The sequence below is a fragment of the Mustela nigripes genome, chromosome 13 (genome assembly GCF_022355385.1).
Source record: "Mustela nigripes isolate SB6536 chromosome 13, MUSNIG.SB6536, whole genome shotgun sequence".
In the NCBI taxonomy this organism is placed as follows: domain Eukaryota; kingdom Metazoa; phylum Chordata; class Mammalia; order Carnivora; family Mustelidae; genus Mustela; species Mustela nigripes.
The window spans coordinates 116,930,904-116,951,974 of NC_081569.1; the positions used below are offsets into that span (position 1 = coordinate 116,930,904).

The window sequence follows — 21,071 nt, forward strand, 5'->3', positions numbered from 1 at the left end:
AAAAATATGAATCATTGAAGGTTGTCATCATTCCAGCTATGCAATGTGATCGGCTAAGGAGGTAGATGTTGCCCCAACTAACTGGGGTAACTTAGAGCCAGAGATTTTGGTAGAACCTGAGTTTCCTTAAGTTGCAGACAGGCAAAGTTTTACTACCCCTACCATTATACCCCTCCTTTTTAAAAATACTATGCCCAGTATTCTTCAAAGCATGACGGGTGCTCATTTTAGACTCACACGAGGTCTGTAGCTTTCTCAAGTCCAGCCCGTTCCTTGATTAGATTTGTAACTATTTATACTGTATCTATATGTATATATATGTACATATATATACATGTACATATATATACACACACATATATATGCACATATTTTAGACTTTATTAGATAGAGCACAAGCAGGGGGAGCAGAAGAGGGAGAGGGAGAGGGAGAAGCAGGCTCCAAGCCGAGCAGGGAGCCCGAGTTGGGCACCATCCCAGGGTCTCGGGGTCATGTCCTGAGCTGAAGGCAAAGGCTTAACCCACTGAAGCACCCAGGTGCCGGGTGGTAACGTGAATTCGGTCATCTCACATGGGTTTGAGATGGATCTGCAGTCACAACTCCTATAATAGCTAACTTATCAAGTGCTTCTCGTGGGCCAGGCACAATCACGACTAAGTACCTTAAGTTAAGAATGCTCACTTAATCTTAAGAACATTTTGCAGAAGAGGAAACAAGCTTACAGAGTCAGATTACTTTAACCCAATGGTGATAGTGTGAGTTCAGGGGTCGAACTAGGATCCAGCGCCTGCTACTTTCAGCTTCCAACGATTCTACTTTGGGGTCTCTGCATTTTCCGGGTTCTCACAGAGGTCTTCAGGTATCAATTTCAGGGACGTGGCTCCGCCCCGCCCCGCCCCGCCCCTCCTCGCCCCGCCCCGCCCCTCCTCGCCCCGCCCCGTCCCCGGTCGAGGACGAGTTTAAAAAAAAACACACACACACACAAAAACCACACTTCCCAGAGTGCACCGCGGGCGCGAAGGCCTCACTGTCGGCGAGCGCTCTCCGGCGCCATTTCTGTAGAGGGGAACGGCAGTGCGGCCTGTAATCATGGCGCTGTTCCCGGCTTTTGCGGGCATTGGTGAGGCTCCCAATAGCGGCAGCGCCAGGAAAGGTAAGCATACAGAAGGGATGAAGAAGGCACTTGGCGGGCCTACAGCGGAGTTTCTCAGTCCTAGGCCTGGGCCCTTGCCTTGGATTTGTTTATCCCCCTCTATCCCAGAGTCCTCCGCGGCGCTGCGAAGACTTCTGGGAAGCGAAGCCTCCCGGCCCCGTCCTGGCTTCGGCTTTGGGTCGCACAGCAACAGACGGAGGAAGAGGGACGGAGGAGAGGCCTTGGGGCTGGGGCTTCGATGTTGTCATGCTGCTGGACCCCATTCTTGCTTTGAGCCTCAGTTACTTCACCTGTGAAACGGAGATAATAGTACTCCTCATCTCAAGGAGATTTCTGATGCAAATGCTGGGTGTTCTTACTACATCTTTCTTCCTTTCCCGTTTTACTTCTTTCTGAACTTCTTAGTGGGTTCATAGCTTTTTGCCAACCTAGAGCTAGGGATTAGGATCCAAAGCCTAATCGAACGCAGTTTTTCTCCAGAGGGGCACAGATGCTGGGAATCAGAACTGTTTATTGAGGGTCCGCAGGCGATGGCATTCCATATTCTATTTAGCCTTAAACATTTCCAGGCCATCTGCATTATTAAAGATTGCGACGGGGGATTGTCATTTGAAGTAATTAATCCTTGAGTGCCTGGGTGGCTCAGTGGGTTGAGCCTCTGCCTTCGGCTCAGGTCATGGTCTCAGTCCTGGGACTGAGGCCCGCGTGGACTCTCTGCTCAGCGGGGAGCCTGCTTCCCTCCTCTTTCTCTGCCTGCCTCTCTGCCTACTTGTGATCTCTCTGTCTCTCTCTCTGTGTCAAATAAATAAATAAAATCTTAAAAAAAAAAAGTAATTAATCCTAGATCATGCACTTAGGTGACAGAGTCCAATTGTGTCTAATACCTCTTTTATATCCTCATGGTTCCTTCACTTCTTTTTTGGTAATGCTGTTCATAATTTTGAGTAATTTTTTATATAATTAGTGTAAGTTTTGGCTGTCTTTTACTAGACTGTAACCTCCATGTGGTCAGGGATAGTTCTACACATTGTAACATACTTTGATCCAGGCATAAGTCTAGAATATAGTAGGTGTTCAACAAGTGGTTGCTGAATATACAGACCTGTAATAGGTGATGTGGGAAACAAAGGCAGGAGAAACATTATTAAATTTTCTTACTACCTACAGCCCATTGACCAGTTCTTAAAACAAGTAGAGTGCTCTTCCTCTAGGAACTCTGCTGCCTCGATGTTTATACTTTGCTAAGGTCAAAAGGCCCTGGAAATCTTGCTTCCAAAATTTGTTAGCAACTCAGGCTATCCCTAACTCTCTCCCAGCTTGAAAGTATATAGTGGGCCACTCATTGTGACCCCAGTGCAGCTCTTTCTGCCCAAGGGTCCTGTCCCCATGCTTTAATAAAACTAGCTTTTTGCACCAAGGAGTCTCAAGAATTCTTTCTTGGCCCTCATCTTTGAACCCTAACTTCTTCCCTACATTAATGTTTATTTTTAAAAAGTAAAAGGTCAGATATTACAGATGTCACAGGTGAACTACAGGAATACTGACTTCTGAGAGGAGGTTCAAAGAAGGTTTATTTAAGAGGTAACTTTGGCGATGGGTCTTCATGAAGGTAGGATTTGGACAGATGGAGATAGTGGAAGGACATTCCAGTCCCTTCAAAGAGATGCAGGAAGAAAACTGTGTGACCTGTGCAGAAAATTGCTAATAGCCCAGTTTGTTTGAAAATACAGCGGCATAAAGGGGAGTCCTTTTGGGAAATGTGGTTGGGTCGGTGGTGAGGGAGGGTAGTGACTTGAGTAACAGGTCAGGGGTTTATCCTTTATTTGGGGAGGGTGAAATGGAAAGTTTAAGGGGAGTGTCACCTTGTCATCTCTCTTAACCAGTATTTGTCGGACATGTTCGGGTAGTCGATGGCAGTAAAATGTTTGTAGGAGAGCTTTTTATGCAGCACTGTATTTTTTAAAAATTTGAATATTATCACTTGATGAAATTAACGATAATTCTTTAATATCATCTGATTTCCAGTCAGTGTTCACATTTCCCAAGTTGTCTCAAAAATGGCCTCTTAATGCTTCTTCAAGTCAGGATCCCCAAAGGATACAACATTGTATTTTGTGGATATATCTCTTAGGTGTTTTTAAAATACGAAACGGTTTCTCCTTCCCTTCCACTTTCCCTTGTGATATATTTGTTGAGGAAAATGGGTCATTTGTCCTTTAGACATTTCCCCACCAGATCCTCCTGGTGATATTTAGCATGCTTCTCTATCCCAGTATTTCCTGTGAGCTGGCAATTAGATCTAGAGAGTTAATTAGATTCAGATATAATTTTCTAAATTGAAAATACCTGGTCGGGGTATTTGCTGTTGACTCTGGTCAGGAGGATGTGCTGTCAAAAGAGTTTTCTTTCAGAAATGTTAAGCTTGATCAGTGATTTCTTGGTCCACCCTGACTTAGGCATTATGGAGCTGTCCATCAGTCTTTCACCTAATGATCTTTGCAGCCATTTATAATTATTGCTTAGAGACATTATTTCATTGGGGTCACAAAATGGTTATTTTCTAATTTTAAATTTTCCTCCTATATTAACATCAGTTATTCTATAAACTTCCTGTCAGCACTGCTGCGGTAACTTGAAATAGAATTCAGGCAGGAAAGACGGAACGAATGGTTGCTTCTTTTCCTTTGTCAGTGTTCAGAAAATGAGTTGGGGTCCCTGCAGCTTTTAGAGGTCTCAGATCCTCTTCATTATGAACTCTTGAATTTTTAACACTTGTATTTCAATCCATTGCGCATACTGTTTTTCTTATGCTCGAATTGTCCCATCTGTGGCTACTGGGAGCCTAATTAAGTTTGGTGTGTGTCTTTTTGACATGACCCAGATGTCTTAATTGTTTCCTTGCTTTCTGGCCTAAAAGGTGCCCAGAGCTCATCACTTACATGTTTTGTTAGGGCCTGGAATTGGCTGTCTCTCTAAAAAACATGGTTTCTTTTAGTGGAAAATGATATGGGAAGGTTAAAACCACAGGTTGGTGTCTGGAGTACCAATTGCGCTGGGTTGTCATTACTTCTAGACATTTTGGTCAAAACCAGGAAGAGAGAAGTATATCATGAATTCACCTTGGTAATTCCAGGCCGAATTTAAGATTCTGAGATTTTTACTTTCTTCCTTTTTTTTTTTTTTTTTAAGATTTTATTTATTTATTTGACAGGCAGAGATCACAAGTAGGCAGAGAGGTAGGCAGATAGATAGAGAGGTGGAAGCAGGCTCCCCGCTGAGCAGAGAGCCTGATGCGGGGCTCGATCCCAGGATCCTGGGATCATGACCTGAGCCTAAGGCAGAGGCTTTAACCCACTGAGCCACCCAGGCGCCCCTTTACTTTATTTCTTTTTATAATTTAATTTGTGATTTATACATACATCTGTAATTTAATGTTTATTTTTCTTTCCTCTGATGCTGAAAATCTTAGTTCCTGGGGCACCTGGCTGGCTTGGTGGGTAGAGTGTGTGACTCTTGATCTTGGGGTTGTGAGTTTGAGTACCATGTTGGGTGTGGAGATAAAAAATAACATCTGTTAAAAAAAAAGTCTTGGGGTGCCTGCGTGGCTCAGTTGGTTAAGCAACTGCCTTCAGCTCAGGTCGTGATCCTGGAGTCCTGGGATCAAGTCCCACATCGGGCTCCCAGCTCCATGGGAAGCTTACTTCTCTCTCTGACCTTCTCCCTCTCATGCTCTCTTTCTCTCTCTCAAATAAATAAAAATAAAATCTTAAAAAAAAAAGTCATAGTTCCTAATGCCACCAGTACAACTGTGTATATGTTCAAAATAACAGTAGTGATATGATTAATACTGAATAATTTAATATTTCTTTGTGGTTCTTTTTGTCCTTAGGATGTATCCTGCCGCAGATGTGTGGTCAAATGGCCATGTTTTAAAATCACTTGAAATAATTCTCTGCGTGGTTTTGTCACCGGTTTGGCATATAGTTAGGTATAGTTGTTTTTAATTTTTAGGGATTGCTTTTTTTTCCTTGTTTTTGAATTGATCCTGTTTTATAGTGTTCTGAAACATTTGCATGGTCCTGAGGTTGAAAATGTAAACCAGGTATATTCAGAGAAAAAAAGGCTTTCATTTCTGTTCCTCCAACCTGCTACTTTCTTTTTTCTGTGGTTAGAATTTTAGTCTAGTCAGTCAGTGATATCCTTCCATTTTTTTCTCAATACGAGTAACTACATTTCTTTCTCTACCTTAAATGTAGACTGTTCTACATTTTATTTCTCTCTCTCTCTCTCTTTTTTTTTTTTTTAAGATTTACTTCCTGGGGCCCCTGGGTGGCTCAGCTCTTAAGTGTCTGCCTTCGTCTCAGGTCATGATCCCAGGGTCCTGGGATCGAGCCCCACATCCGGCTCTCTGCTCAGCAGGAAGCCTCCTTCTCCCTCTTCCACTCCCCCTGCTTGTCTTCCCTCTCTTGCTGTGTCTCTGTGTCAAATAAATCCTTAAAAAAAAAAAAATTTACTTCTTTATTTTAGAATGAGAGAGAGCTTGAGCAAGCAGAGGGAGGGGCAGAGGGAGAGAATCCTGAAGCAGGCTCCCTGCTGAGCACAGGGCCTGATGTGGGGCTTGATCTCAGGACCCTGAGACCATGACCTGACCTGAAATCAAGAGTCAGACACTTAACCAGCTGAGCCACCCAGGCACCCCACTGTTATGTATTTTTTAATTTTTAATTTTTTTAAAAGATCTATTTATTTGAGAGAGACAGCACAAGATTGGGGGGGGCAGAGGGAGAGGGAGAATCCCCTTTTTTTTTTTTTAAATAAAGATTTTAGAGAGAGAGAGAAAGAGCAGGGGAGGGGGCAGAGGACAAGCTGACTTCCCACTGCGTGATGAGCTGGATATTGGGCTCGGTCCTAAGACCCTGAGGTCTTGACCTGAGCTGAAGTCAGATGCTTAACCCACTGAGCCACCCAGGCACCCTGTAGAGAGAGACTCTTAAGCAGACACCCTGCTGAGTGCAGAGCCAGACAGGGCTTGATCTCATGACCCAGAGATCACAACCTGAGCTGAAATTAAAAGTGCCCTGCCTCTGCATTTTAGCTGAAATCCCAGAGATAACTCTACAATCTGTGCCCTCTACAGTATGAGATCTTCCTCATTTCTTTTGACTGACAGAACTCCATTGTGTGATGCCATATGGTTTAATCAGGCAAGTTCCTATTAAGAACATTTAGACTGTTTCTGTTCTTCTGCTGTTATAAATAGAAGCACTGTCCTGTTTTATTAACACATGATGTTACATTAGTTGCAGGTGTACAACATAGTGATTCACCCACTTTATACCTTATGCTCTACTCACTGCAAGTGTAACCATCAAATCACCGCCCACCGCTGTACAGTATAATTGACTCAGTTCCCTTCCCTCTGCCTTTTATTCCTGTGATTTATTCATTACATCATCGGAAGCCTATATCTACCACTCTCCTTCACCCATTTTGCCCATCCCCTGGCAGCCTCTCAGTTCTTTATATTTATAAACAATTATGTGTTTTGTTTATGCAGTGTTTTGTAGATTCTATATATAAGTGAAATCATGTGGTATTTTTGTTTCTAAGATTTCACTTAGCATCATACCCTTTTAGGTCCATTTATGTTACCGCAAATGGCAAGATCTCATCCTTTTTTATGGCTAAGTAGAAATTCCTTATTATTTATATTTTTTATACAAATCACATCTTTTTTTACTGATTAGTCTATTGAAGAACACTTGGGCTCCTTCCATATCTTGGCTATTGTAAATAATGCTGTAGGAAACATAAGGGTGCATATGTCTTTTTGATTTCTTTGGGTAAATACCTAGGAGTAGAATTATTGGATTGTATGGTATTTGTGCTTTTAATTTTTTGAGGAATCTCCATACTGTTTTCTGTATTGGTTGTACCAGTTTGCTTCCCACTAACAGTACACAAATGTTCCTTTTATCCACATCCTTGCCAGCACTTGTTATTTCTTGCCTTTTTAAAATTTTAGCCATTCTGACAGGTGTGAGGTGGTTTTCTTGGGTTTTGATTTGCCTTTCCGTGATGATGAGTGATGTTGAGCATCTTCCCATGTGTCTGGTGGCCACTTGGATGTCTTCTTTGGAAAATTGTCTATTCATGTCCTTGCCCATTTTTTTGTATTTCTTGCCTTACACTGTAAAATGTTATAAAAATGTAAGATCGTTGGGGCACCTGGGTGGCTCAGTTGGTTAGGGGTCTGCCTTCAGCTTGGATGAGCGGTCTGCCTTCAGCTTGGGTCATGATCCCAAGGTCCTGGGATCAAGCCCTGCATTGGGCCCCCTGCTCAGCAGGGAAGTCGTCTTCTCCCTCTCCCTCTTGCTCTACTCCTGCTTGTGTTTTCTCTCTCTCTGTCTCTGTCTCTCTCTCTCTCTCTCCACCTCTCACTCACTCTCTCAAATAAATAAATAAAATCTTTTAAAAAATGTAAGATCATTAATAGTAGTGCAGAGTTTTAATAAAAAACAAAAAACAAAACTTAACTGCTGGACAGGACAGACAGGCAGTACCCAAGTGAGTGACAGCAGCTCTGCTCCTCACTCTGGAGGTAACTGGTAAGTGTTAGGACAGGATTTAAGTAGGCATCGTTCAGTAAGAGGTTTGAGGGGGGAAATATAGCAACATTCATTCTTTCAACAAACAGGCAGGTCTTAGGAGCAGCAGAGAGCCTCCAATGTCTGACCCCTCCAATTCTCAAGTTTTCCTTCTGTGCCATCAGACTATCTATTAGGATTTTATACTCTAAAGCATTGTTGCTCAGAGTTAGGAGGTAAGATGTCATGTCCGTTCATTTAATCCTCATAACATTATATGAAGCAGGTATATTATCCATATTGGGGAAGGAAACTAAACTCACTTTTTTTTTCCCTCTAAAATCTACTCTTCTTCCTGTTTCCGCGTATTGGAAAATGGCACCACCATTCCCCCCAAGCCAGAACTGAGACCCATACTTTGATTTCTCCTCCTTCCCTCAGCCCCATTCAGTTCTTCATCCCGTTCTTCCAAATAACTCTTTGCCCATCTCTTATTCCCTTCCATGTATTTTGCCCGTCCACCTACCCTGTTCCTCCCTGGCAGCCGTCAGTTTGTGCTCTGTATTTATAGGTCTGATTTTCTTTTGTTTGTTCGTTTATTTTTTAGATTCTACATATAAGTGAAATTGTGGTATTTGTCTTTCTCTGACTTATTTCATGTAATACCTTCTAGGTTCATCTATGTTGTTGCAAATGGCAAAATCCCACTCTTTTATGGCCTAGTGATATTCCCTAGAGAGTGAGAGAGAGAGGGAGTGTGTGTGTGTGTACATGTGTGCACATATACACATACTACATCTCTTTTTTAAGATTTAACTTATTTATTTGACAGAGAGAGAGAAAGCATTAGCAGGGAGGAGAGGGAGAAGCAGGCTCCCTGCCTAGCAGGGAACTTGATGTGGGGCTCGATCCCAGGACCCTGGGATCATGACCTGAGCTGAAGGCAGACACTTAACCAACTGAGACACCCAGGTGCCCTACACACTACATCTTTATCTACTCATCTGTTGATGGATGTTTAAGTGCTTCCATCTCTTGGCTACTGTAAATAATGATGCAATGAATGTAGAGGTGCATATGTCTTTTTGCATTAGGTTTTTTTTTCCTTAGGATAAATACCCAAAAGTGAGATTGCTGACTCCTATGGTATTTATAATTTTAATTTTTTGAGGCACCTCCATACTGTTTTCCACAGTGGCTACACCAGTTTGCATTCCTACCATCAGTGCGTAAGGGTTATTTTTTTCCTGCACATCCTTGCCAACGCTTCTTTCTTTTTTTTTTTTTTTTAAAGATTTTATTTATTTATTTGTCAGAGATAGAGCGCGAGCGAAAGCGAGCACAGGCAGACAGAGTGGAAGGCAGAGTCAGAGGGAGAAGCAGGCTCCCCGTGGAGCAAGGAGCCCGATGTGGGACTCGATCCCAGGACGCTGGGATCATGACCTGAGCCGAAGGCAGCTGCTTAACCAACTGAGCCACCCAGGCATCCCACCAACGCTTATTTCTTGTCTTTTTTATTTTAGCCATTCCAACAGGCGTGAGGTGGTGGCTCATTGTAGTTTTTTTTTTTGTTTTTTTTTTTTTTTAGTTTTTATTTATTTATTTGAGAGAGAGACAGTGAGAGAGAGCATGAGCGAGGAGAAGGTCAGAGGGAGAAGCAGACTCCCCGTGGAGCTGGGAGCCTGATGCGGGACTCGATCCCGGGACTCCGGGATCATGACCTGAGCCGAAGGCAGTTGTCCAACCAACTGAGCCACCCAGGCGTCCCTCATTGTAGTTTTGATTTGCATTTCCTGGGTGGTGAGTGGTGTTGAGCGTCCTCACGTGTCTGTTGGCCATTGGATGTCTTTGTTGGGGAAATGTCTATTCACGTCCTCTGCCCATTTTTTTTTTTTTAAAGATTTTATTTATTTGATAGAGAGATCACAAGTAGGCAGAGAGAGAAGGGAAAGCAGGTTCCTTGCCGAGCAGAGAGCCTGATGCGGGGCTTGATCCAGGACCCCGAGACCATGACCTAAGCCGAAGGCAGTGGCTTAACCCACTGAGCCACCCGGGTGCCCCTCTGCCCATTTTTTGATTGGACTGTTTAATGCGTATTGAGTTGAATGAGTTCTTTATACATTTTGGTTATTAACACTTTATTAAGTACGGCATTTGCAAACATCTTCTCCTATTCAGTAGGTTGTCTTTTTGGTTTTTTGATAGTTTCCTTTGCAGTGCAAAAGGTTTTTAGTTTGGTAGAGTGCCGATTGTTTATTTTTGCTTTTGTTGCCCGTGCCTGACATGACAGGTCCAAAAAAATGTTGCTAAGACTAATGTCCAATAGCTTAGTACTGATGTGTTCTTTTAGGAACTTTATGGTTTCCGTTCTTACATTTAAGTGTTTTACTCATTTTGAATTTATTTTTGTGTATGGTATAAGATAGTCGCCCAGTTTTGTGCTTTTCCATGTAGCTATCCATTTTCCCAACACCGTTTATTGAAGAGACTGTCTTTTCCTCATTGAATTTTCTTGGCTCCTTTGTTGTAGATTAAATGACCACATAAGTGTGGATTTATTTTACGCTGTCTATTCTCTCTCATTGATCTGTGTGTGTCTATTTTTGTGCCAGTACCATACCATTTTTATTATTACAGCTTTGAGGTGTAATTTAAAATCTGGGGTGTGATACTTCCATCTTTCTTTTTCTTTCTCAAGATTTCTTTAGGCTATTCAAGGGCTTTTGTGGTTTCATACAAACTTTAGGATTATTATGTTCTCGTTTTGTGAAAAATGCCATTGTTATTTTGATAGGGATTACCTTGGAGCTTGTAGATTGCTTTGGGTAGTATGGACATTTTAATTCTAGACATGAGCGTAGTGTCTCTTTTATACCTTTTGTGTCATCTTCAGTTTCTTTCATCGGTGTATTACAGTTTCTGGAGCGCTGGTCTTTCACTTCCTCGGTTAAATTTATTCCTAGGCATCTTATTCTTTCTGATGCAGTTGTAGATAGGATTGTTTTCTTATTTTCTCTTTCTGATAGTTTGTAATTAGTGTATAGACACACATCAGGTTTCTGTATATCAATTTTGTATCCTGCAACTTTACTGAATTCATTTATTCTAAAAGTTTTTTTGTGGAGTCATTAGGGTTTTCTGTATATAGTATCATGTCCTCTCCAAACAGTGACGGTTTTACTTCTTCCTTACTAATTTGGATGCCTTTTATTTCTTGTCTGGTTGCTGTAGCTGGGAGTTCTAGTGCTGTGTTAAATGAAAGTGGCAAGAGTGGGCATCCTCGGCTTACTCCTGATCTTAGAGAAAGGGCTTTCAGTTTTTCACCATTGAGTATAATGGCTGTGCATTTGTTCTGTATGGCCCTTATTATGTGGAGATATATTTACACCCGCATGGCTGGGAGTTTTGATTATGAAAGGATACTGAGCTTTGTTCAATGCTTTTTCTGCATCCATTGAGGTGGTGTGGTTTTTATCCTTTATTTTGTTCATGTGTATCATGCTGATTGATTTGTGGATTGTGAACCAAACCTGGAATAAATCTCACCTGATCATGGTGTAGGATCCTTTCAACATACTGTTGAATTCAGTTCGCTAACGTTCTCTTGAGCCAGTAACTCTTCAGTTCACTAGCTTACCCCTCTTCTCACTGCCACTTCCCAGTTTTGGCCGTCCTCACCCCCTGGAGTGACGACAGCCTCCTAACAGTCTCCCTGTCTCCAGTCCCACCTTCACTCCCTGAACCACGCTCCACATTGTAGGCGGAATGTTCAAGTGCATTCATTTAAAAACATCCTGTGCCATTCGCTGGTATGAACGCTTTACAAATATTAGCTCACTGAGTCGTGACCCTGTGAAGCTGGTACCATTCTCTGGGTTTTTAAGGAGGAGGAAGTGGAGTCACAGAGCCCATAAGTAACCCGTCTGCGGGCAGGTGGCTGGCAGCCGCAGAACCAGGATCTGAGCTCGGGCAGCCCAGCTTCGAACGTGCGCTCTCGCAGACTGCTGTTCACCGCTGCCCTTCAGAATCGTGGATCCAGCTTTGTCCCTCTGGTGCAGAGCTCTTGAGTGTCTGTCCCTTGCTTTTAGGGTAAGCCCAAACTCTGACATGTTTGTAAGGCCCCCAGCCTCCAGCCAGCTTCATTGTGCCCCCACTTGCTCTCCCTCCCAGTGGTCCAGACATAACAGCTTCCTGCTGGTTTCCAGAGCCCCGCTTTTCTGCTTTCAAGACTTTGTACTGCCACTTCTTCTACCCAGACTCTCCCTAGGAGCAGATTAGCCTCACTCCTCCTCCTGGTCTTGCCGAGCTGTTCTCCCAGGCAGCTTCTTCTGACCCATACCTAGTCCAGATCATGTGCTCCCATTAGACCCTGGGTGTTTTCTTTGTCTTGACATTTGTCACTTTGCATGTAAGTGACTGCAAGTGTGTCAGTGCCCTAGGGTCAGGGTGCGTTTGTCTTGTTTGCTCTGTGTTCCTAGCTCCTAGAACAGTGCCTGGCTTTCCGTAAGGGAAAAAAACCAACTTGAGTGAAAAAAAGAGAGTCCGAGATTAAGTATTTTGTTAAGAGTTGCACTACCAGTAAACAGTAAAGCCAGTATTTGAACACAGGTCCTTCTAGTTTAGACACTTGCATTATAAATCACACTGTGATATTAGAATGTTGGGGTTTGGACTCTTTAAACATTACTTTTGGGATCCCCGGGTCTCTTCAAATTGTAGGTTAACTCCGGAGAAGGGCTGACTTTGGCTGGGTACTCTGTAATCACCATCTTAAAAGCAGTTTTTAGCCTCGTTTGCTGGTGCTTTGTGTACAGATGTTTGTGTGCTCAGTTTCCTTGTCGGAAAAGAAGGATTTTGATCAAAATGAAGGGCGTGGTTCGCTCTTATTGAAGGAACAGTCCCCTTCTCTAGTATATATGCTAACTGATTACCCTCAACCTTGGAAGTGTCTTCTGAATTATTCCTGGAGGCGTGGCGCTCACTGGAGTTCACAGAAACCAGTGATCAGTGCTGTTTTGTTATAATAGAATGGGCAAGGGGTGAACTGGGGTGTTTTATCCGGTTGTGATTCAGAATTTTTTTTTAAATTTAAAATGATTTGTGGTGATTTCATCATCCCTCCATCCAGTGGAATTGATTTAGAGCATTTGCACTAGCAGTGGGGAAATAGCATGCTGTTTATCATAAACTTATCATGAACTTATCATAAAAAGCGTGTCAACTTAGGGATGTTCATTATATAATTTTCTGTAAAATTACACATGCGTAGTTCTTCCAGCTACCTGCCTGATTTTTGTTAGGCACTGGTTCTAAAGTGGTTTTCTGCCTGATGCTTCTACCCTTCTTTTCCTAGGGCTGTGTGTGTGTGTGTGTGTGTGTGTGTGTGTGTGTGTGTATAGCAGAGTGCTTATTTCCAGACAGGTTCAACCTCCGCTTATTTACTAACCTGCAGGGACAAAAGGTTTGTCAGCCAGTCAGCTTCTCTATCTAAACCCTCAGCACGTTGTATCCTGCTCGTCTTCCTGTAATATGTTATGTCCTGCTTGGTATTGACACAGCGATCTAAATACGTATTTGAAGTCTATCACAGGAACTTGTAAATCACATGAGGATGTAGGTAAATATAGAAAAAACCCTTTGCAATCTGATTAATAAATTATCTTTTAATATCAAATAACTTCTTCCAGGATACCATGTAATCAGAATTTAATTTAATAATCTACATGTATTACATGAACAGTTAAGTTTATCATTAAGTATAAATCCCACATGAGCAGAGACCTGGCCTGCCTTATTCCCACTGTAACCCCCCAAAGCCTGGGATGTGCCTGGACACATAGGCGGTATTCAGTACTTCATTCTTTAATGAGTAAATCTCCATTTACAGTGAAGACTGGAAGAATTAAAATAGTTGTATTTATACCTAGATAATAGCATGCTTTTGATGGTTTCAGATTCCTTCAGTGCAGTCAGTTAGGTGCTGGGGATACAGAGATATGAAGATCTGGCTCAGGTCCCCAGTCATTTTATTGACTCAACAAATATTTATTGATTCCAGTTACTTTGTGCCAGGGTGCTGTGCTAGGGGTTTGGGAATACAGGAGTGAGTAGTCATGACCTCTGCCCTCCTGTTGCATTTAGTTTAGAAAGAAAGGAATGGGAGGAGGGAAACTTGGATGGAGCTGGAAACTTGGATGCAAGCACTGGAAACCAGTTTGCTGGATTTGTTCAGCTGGCAAAATGTTTTTGTCTTTTTCTTTTTTCCATTCTCACTCCCTACAGTGTCACAGTGATCATTACTAATCTGGTCCCTGTAAGGATTTGAGTTGTTTTGCCTTTTGCCTTAGCATAAACTAGTTAGACTGCCATGCAGGCAATGAGATTGTAATGTGAAACTTGCCACGAGAGAGCCTCGTGTACCTGTTGGGGGGAGACTTCAGGAAAACCAGCTCCTTAGTTGAGGGAAGGAAGAGTAGCACCCTGGTGTGGTGGGGAGACCGGATCGGGGAGCGCAGATCTGGTTCAGGTGTGTGCCCTTGGCCCTGTGACTGAACAACTTTGGGCCCCCTGCTGTTGATCTGAAAGTGAGGGGGTGGTGCCCCATCTGTGCCGCAGGGAGAGCCCTCTCAGAGCCGCCTCCCGCTCCCTCTAGACCCCCAGGAGCAGCCCTACTTCTGCTGTTCTGCCTATTGGGCTTCTCTGAAACATTTTGTTTGAGCATGTTTTCTTTGGCTAAAAAGAGTTTTAAAATCTCTGGACTAGATGATCTCCCAAATTCCTGCATGCCTGGCATCCGGTGATGAGTACTTCTGACATTCCATGTTTACTGCTCCTGTGCTCCCAGGAAGAAAAAAAGGCAGCAGCCTCTTCTTGTCAGGTGCAAATACCCTTTGTTCTAACAAAAGGTTATTTGAGTGAGATGAAGGTCACAGAGAAATTCAGTGATGATTTGGGTTAGAACCGTGAGAGTTTTAGTTCTGTGTATACTACTCTTTTCCCACAGTGGTCTTCTATGGCAGAGTCTTAATTGCTTCCTTAAAAACCCCTTTTCTTGTACTTTCTGAAGGATTGAGAGTCACACACTTTATGTTGTTTTAACATCTGGGTTTCTTTACGTTTTCTCCAAGCTCTCCTCACTATCTACAATATTTATGGAGAAATATACTGGAATTGTTTGAGAGCATCTCTCCTTGCATGTTGTTTGCTCTGTCTTTTCTCGCTTTTCCCTTGTTCATGGGAAAATCCAGTTGTTGTGGAAATAATCATGATCTCTGAGAAACAGGAACTATTTTGACATACCTCTCGCCAGGAATTAGACCCAAAGGAAGGGAATCAATGTCAGAAAGAAAAAGATAATAGAAGAGCGATTGCCTGAATGGTTGGTTGTTCAGCAGTCGCTGGGTATGACCTTACACATCACTTATTTGCTTGGAGCCCTAGTCTCCTGTACAGTGGAGACCGTAATACCTTCCATAGGGAGTTGTTTTGGTACTTAAGGATGGAAAGTCCTTTACCTGGTGTTTGGCCTGCGGTAGGCACTTAATAAGTTAGAATCCCTCTCTTCTCCCCCTACTGTTTTTTTCAAAGATTTTATTTATTTGTATGAGACAGAGAAAGCACACGAGTGAGGCAGCTGGTGGACGGGGAGAGGGAGAGAGAGAGAGAATGTCAAGTGGACTCCCTTGCTGAGCATTGGGCTCTATCCCATGACTCTGAGATCACCTGCGCCAGAATCAAGAATTGGATGCTCAGGGGGCACTTGGGTGGCTCAGTCATTAAGCATCTGACTTCAGCTCAGGTCATGATCCCAAGGTCCTGGGATCGAGCCCTGCGTGGGGCTCCCTGCTCAGCGGGAAGCCTCATCTTCCTCTCCCACTCCCCCTGCTTCTGTTCCCTCTCTCACTGTGTCGCTCTCTGTCAAATAAATAAAATCTTTAAAAAAAGAAAAATAATTGGACGCTCAACTGACTGAACCACCCTGGCTCCCCTCCCTTTTCTTTTGATGTACCTTTCCTCTTTAGGAATGTTCCTTCCTGCCTGCCTCCCTCCCCTCTTTTCCACACGTTTATTAAACTCCTCCTGACGCCTGCCAGGCATTGCTCATGGATACAACAGTGAGTCAGACAAAGTACCTGTCATCACAGAGCACATGTTTCAGCATCTCCTCACTAGGATGTGGGAATCATCAGGGACTAGCAGACAGAACATAGAAAGTTCTCTTCCAGCGCAATCCTAAAAAGGCAACCCAATTAAAAAATGGGCAGAGGATTTGACTATCACTGTTCAAATGTGAATGGTCAATAAACAAATGAAAAGAAGCTTTCCATCAGTCACCAGGGAAACGGAAACCAAAAGCACAATGAGAAGAGGCTTCACAGCCAGTAGGATATAGGATAGCTGTAATCTCAGACACCGCCAGTAACAAATTGCTAAGGATTTGGAGAAATCAGAATCCTTACACACTGTTACTGGGGCTGTAAAGTGGTGCAACCAATTTGGAAACCAGTCTGGCACTTCCTTAAAATGCTCAACATGAGTTACCACATGACCCATCATTCCTCCTGGATATCCAGCCAACAGCAATGAAAACACATGTCCGTAGAAAAGCTTACATACCTGAGTGTTCCCAGCAGCATTGTTCGTGATAACCAAAACGACGTCCAGGTGTCCATCAGCCAATGAATGAACAAAATGTGGGCTGTCCATAAAATGGAATATTATTCGGCAATAAAAAGGAATAGAGCGTGGATATATGCCACAGCATGGATAAGCCTTAAACACACTATGCTGAGTGAAAGAAACCAGTCACAAAAGACTGTATGGTGTGATCTCATTTACATTCAGCGTCCCAAACCAGCAGATCTGTAGAGACCGATTAGTGGTTGTCTGGCGTGGGAGAACCAGAGATGAGTGATGGTAGCTGGTAATACATATGGGGTTTCTTTTTGGGATGATGAAAATGCTCTAAAATTATTTTATGGTGATAGTTGAACAATTCTGATGTGGTTTTTTTGTTTGTTTGTTTTTAAAGTAAATTCTGTGCCCAACACGGGGCTTGAACCCATGACTCCAAGATTAAGAGTCACATGTTCCGCTGATGGAGCCAGAAAGGTGCCCTGTGAATGATTCTAAATATACCAAAGACCACAGGTTATACGTTTTAAATGGCTGAACCTTGTATGTGGATTATATCCCAGGATGACTGTTAAGTGTAGTTCCCCTTCTGTCTCCTAACTTGATCCATGTCATGGGTGCTCTGGCCTCATCCTAGAACAAAACAGGTCAACCTCCAGGCCCCTCGTGGGGTCCCCTCGCCACCACCATCCACCATCCCCTGGCATTTTCCTTTCCTTTACAGGTAAGACTCCTAAAAGGTTAGGAAATAAATAACTTAGAAAGACTTCATTCCAGAGGAGTTGGCAATTAGTGGATAAGCAGAAAGAGTAAAAATTTTGGACATTTAATCTCACCACCCAGAGATAATCATTAGGAACACTTTATGTCATTTTAGCTTAGCAAAGATGACACCTCGTGTTTTTATTTTCAAAGAGGAATACTGTTATAAGGAAAGGCCTATGTTAAGTTACGAAGAACAGAATATTTTTTGAAGAGAAATGTCTTAATCTTCTGTAACGATATTAAACATGGAGGGTTTTGTGCATCATTTGATTTTGAAGCTTTTCGGGATTGTCTCCTTCCGATTTGAGGTCATTCAGTCCTAATGCTTTGGAGACATCCTTGCTCCTTGCAGGTGGATGGGATCCGTGACGCCCCCTTGCTTTTTAAGCCACACTTGTTCCATGGTTTTTGCTTACCCTGCAGTCTGATCGCACAAAGAGGATTTCAGTCTTAAACACTTTCGGGTGTGTGAAAGCCCCGTGCCCCGGTGAAATGAACATTTCATGACTTCCCTTCGGCCTCTGCGGACTGTCTGGCCGACACTGGCTGGGAATGAGGATGGCAGCTGGTGAGAAGGATTTACAGCTTTCGAAATCACATTGAGCTAATTCCATTGATCTTTTCTCCCCCTTTTGCCTGTGCAGAATTAGATTGGCTGAGCAACCCGAGCTTTTGTGCTGGAGCCGTAACCTCTCTGAGCCAACAGCCTGAGGAGGCCACCACCCTGGTTTCTGAAGGGTCATCGCCGACGAGGTAGTTTTTCTGAAAGATGGATTTTTCATTTTTGTCTGTGTGTTGTCTGTCGCTGGGTTCGAAAAACGCTCCTTAGGAAACCCTGTGATAAAAGAGCGAATTACAACTCTTCTTTTGACTCCAACTAATGAGGTGCCCTTTGTTTTCCCTCTCCTAACTCATAGATTATTTATTCCTCTTTCCCTGCTTTGCCTTTTGTCATGGCAAGTGTGTGACACAGCGCCAGTAACAAGGCCACAAGGGAAATGGCAGCATTGTGACTATTGAGTAACTTGACTGACCTCGCTAGTAACCTTTAGAATATTGTAACACCAATGTTCCCTCAGTTGCATTTTCACCATTTTGGGAAAAATGGAAGAGGCTGGTGTGATACAACATCAGATAAAATCTCATGAAAACTTTGGGGACAGGAGAAGGACATACATCTGCACCAGGCTTTGAAAGAAGTTGTGGTAGAGCATCGAATTGAGAAGTGAGCCCTCTCGCAAATATGGACTAGGTGGTCTCATTAAGATGAGGAGCCCCCAGGGCCACCTGGGTGGCTCAGTAGGTTAAGCCTCTGCCTTTGGCTCAGGTCATGGTCTCAGGGTCCTGGGATTGAACCCCACATCAGGCTCTCTGCTCAGCAGGGAGCCTGCTTCCCCCACTCTCTCTGCCTGCCTCTCTGCCTACTTGTGATCTGTCTGTCAAATAAATAAATAAAATCTTAAAAAAAAAAAAAAAAAAAGATAAGGAGCCCCAGGAAGGTAGTCCTTCGAAAGTGCAAGAAACCTTTAGAAGTGGACACTAGTTGGTGCCAGAGGGAGAGTTGTCTGTAGATATTTCAATAATGTGGAAGGGCTCATCATAACCTTTAAAAACAAGATCAGAATTAAACCTTTTTTAATTAAAAAAAAAATTTTTTTTTTTAGGACATGCTGCCCTAATGTGTAGGACTGAAAATAAACTCTTTATAACATTGCTTCAGAAAATACTGTATTTGATAAAGTAACTGGTAGGTTATTTTCATTTTAAAATGTACAGATGTGGGGTGCCTGGGTGGCTCAGTCAGTTAAGAGGCTGCCTTTGGCTCGGGTCATGATCCCAGGATCCTGGAATCGAGTCCTTCGTCAGGCTTCTTTCCCAGTGGGGAGCCTGCTTCTCTCTTTGCCTCTGCCTGCCACTCTGCCTGCTTGTACTCTCTCTCTCTGACAAAAAAATAAATAAAATCTTAAAAAAAAAAAGTACAGGTGTGGAAGTCCAGGTTTAGAAGCTATTAAAATTAGAATTTCTTCACCTACTGTTGGTTTAGGGCCAACTCTTTTATTTTTCCCCCCTTTGGGTCGGGGTGGGGTCCAACTCTTAAATCCTTAAGGGGAGTCGTGATCTGGGAAGGCACTATATAAGTATGTGGGCGAATAGTAAGCCCCCGTGGGCATTTCTGGAGTTCTCTTTCACACACTTGTTTACTTATTTACATAGTATTCTCCCTACTTCTCGTCTGAAAATAATTCCAATGTTGATTTTCCCAAAACAGGAGTCCTCTGAAATCAGAGACTTCAGATGAAAGTGACGCTAACAGAAAGCCCAGACAAACAAGCAGGAAAAAGAAGAAAGAGAAGAAGAAGAAGAGGAAGCATCACCACAAGAAAACCAAGAGAAAACGTGGGCAGGCTAGTAGCAGTGGCTCTGAGCCGGATAGTGAGCCTGAAAAGGACAAAACTTCCAGAAGCACTGGAGACAGTAGAAGGGAATCCGAGAAGCCAAGGTGGGTTTTCTATTCTCAAATACCTGCGACTCTTCAAAGTTTGTATTTTTTCCCTTCAGTTGCCACATATGAGACATTTGAATGACTATTTAGCCACTCAGTCAAATGGAGTCCAAAACACACCCAAATAGAGCTGTACCATGAGGTCACATTTAATAAAAAAGAAAGAAAGAAAACTTTCATTAAAAAAATTAGGGCTGTGATTTTATTTGAGAAGTGTTATTTAGACACAGTAATGATCGTGTCAAAATCTGATGTGGACGAAAGGTCTTTGGGATTTTGAAAGATGGCTGATGTACCCTGCCATGGGAATCTGGGCCAGTTTACTACATCATTGAGGCTCTGTCTGTGAGGGTCAGAGTAAGAGGAACGTCTTATCTCTCTTCCGTGGTCCCTCTCTTCCTTCTGATCACTCGCATCAGCCACCGCGGACCCACACTCTTTGGTCGGGGGCCATGTAGCAGGATCATCGTTGCGCTTGTCCTTTTCCCAGGTCACATGACTTTCCAGCACTATGTGGGACGTGTGGACTGGCCCATGACCACAGCGTTTCCTCTCCCGGGGGCTTTGCTTCTCCCCACATTTTGCTCCGTCTCCTTGAGCCTGTTGCTCCCCTTGTGCTTCAGTGAGGGCCGCACAGGCGCTCACCGGTAGCTCCCCTCTGCCTCGTCTCCTCTGTTCCCCCGTGGGGGAGGCCCTTGTCCCATGCCAATGACAGGCTGCACGGGGTGGAATTGAGTTATTTCTGCACTTTTTTCTTTTCTTTGTTCGTATGGGCTCGAGGAGAGAAGATTGAAGTCCCTGTCCAAGGCATACTCAAAAAATTCAGTGCTACTAAGACTTTTTTGGCTCTTCAGGGATTATTTGCTTAGATGTCCCAGCGACGTCAGTGAGAGCGCTGCGGTGTCGTGAGTCTGGAGTCTGATCCACAGAGTCTGCATCAGACAGGCGGACACTGAGTCCTCCTGTGGATCCTTCTGCCAGCAGACCTGTGCAGAGCCTCGCAGACCACTGTGACTCAGGGCATCCGGATTCAGTCATCTCTGTGCCTCCAGGCTCTGTCTATAACCTAGGCTTGCTCTAGAAGGGGAGAATAAGAAGGTTCTGACTTTGAGTTTCTGTGGGCAGGAATCACTCCTGTCTAGCTTGCCCCTCTACTCTCTCAGCAGCTGGCCTGGGGAAAAAGTACATTTCTGTTGTGTGAATGAATGGATATGTTATTGATGCTTTTGCTTCTCAGTATGTCTTCAGAACAACATATATTAATCATTGTTTCTTCTGAAAACTCAGTATTAGCTACTTGTTTTTTTTTTTTTTTAAAGAGTTGAGGAAAATGAGTTTTAAAGGATTTTCTGAACCCACACAGGAGCTGCCATTAGAACCTGGAAGGTAATTAATTCCAGCCTGGGCGTAGTCAATCAGGGGTGAGCT

General features: G+C 43.3%; 1 protein-coding gene across 3 annotated transcripts in view; it reads left to right on the forward strand.

Moving 5' to 3' along the window:
• The first annotated feature begins 981 nt into the window (after positions 1-981).
• NRDE2 (NRDE-2, necessary for RNA interference, domain containing) overlaps positions 982-21,071 on the forward strand; it is a 53,836-nt gene continuing 33,746 nt past the window's right edge. For 2 of the 3 annotated variants that reach the window (XR_009399173.1, XM_059373531.1), the window contains exons 1-3: positions 982-1,154; positions 17,785-17,893; positions 19,410-19,640. Coding sequence is in view for 2 of the 3 variants with exons in the window: in XM_059373531.1 (XP_059229514.1) it covers positions 1,091-1,154; positions 17,785-17,893; positions 19,410-19,640 (404 nt within the window). In the remaining variant the exon portion in view is untranslated. The remainder of the gene's footprint in view (positions 1,155-17,784; positions 17,894-19,409; positions 19,641-21,071) is intronic. The other variant, XM_059373532.1, reaches the window with a different exon arrangement.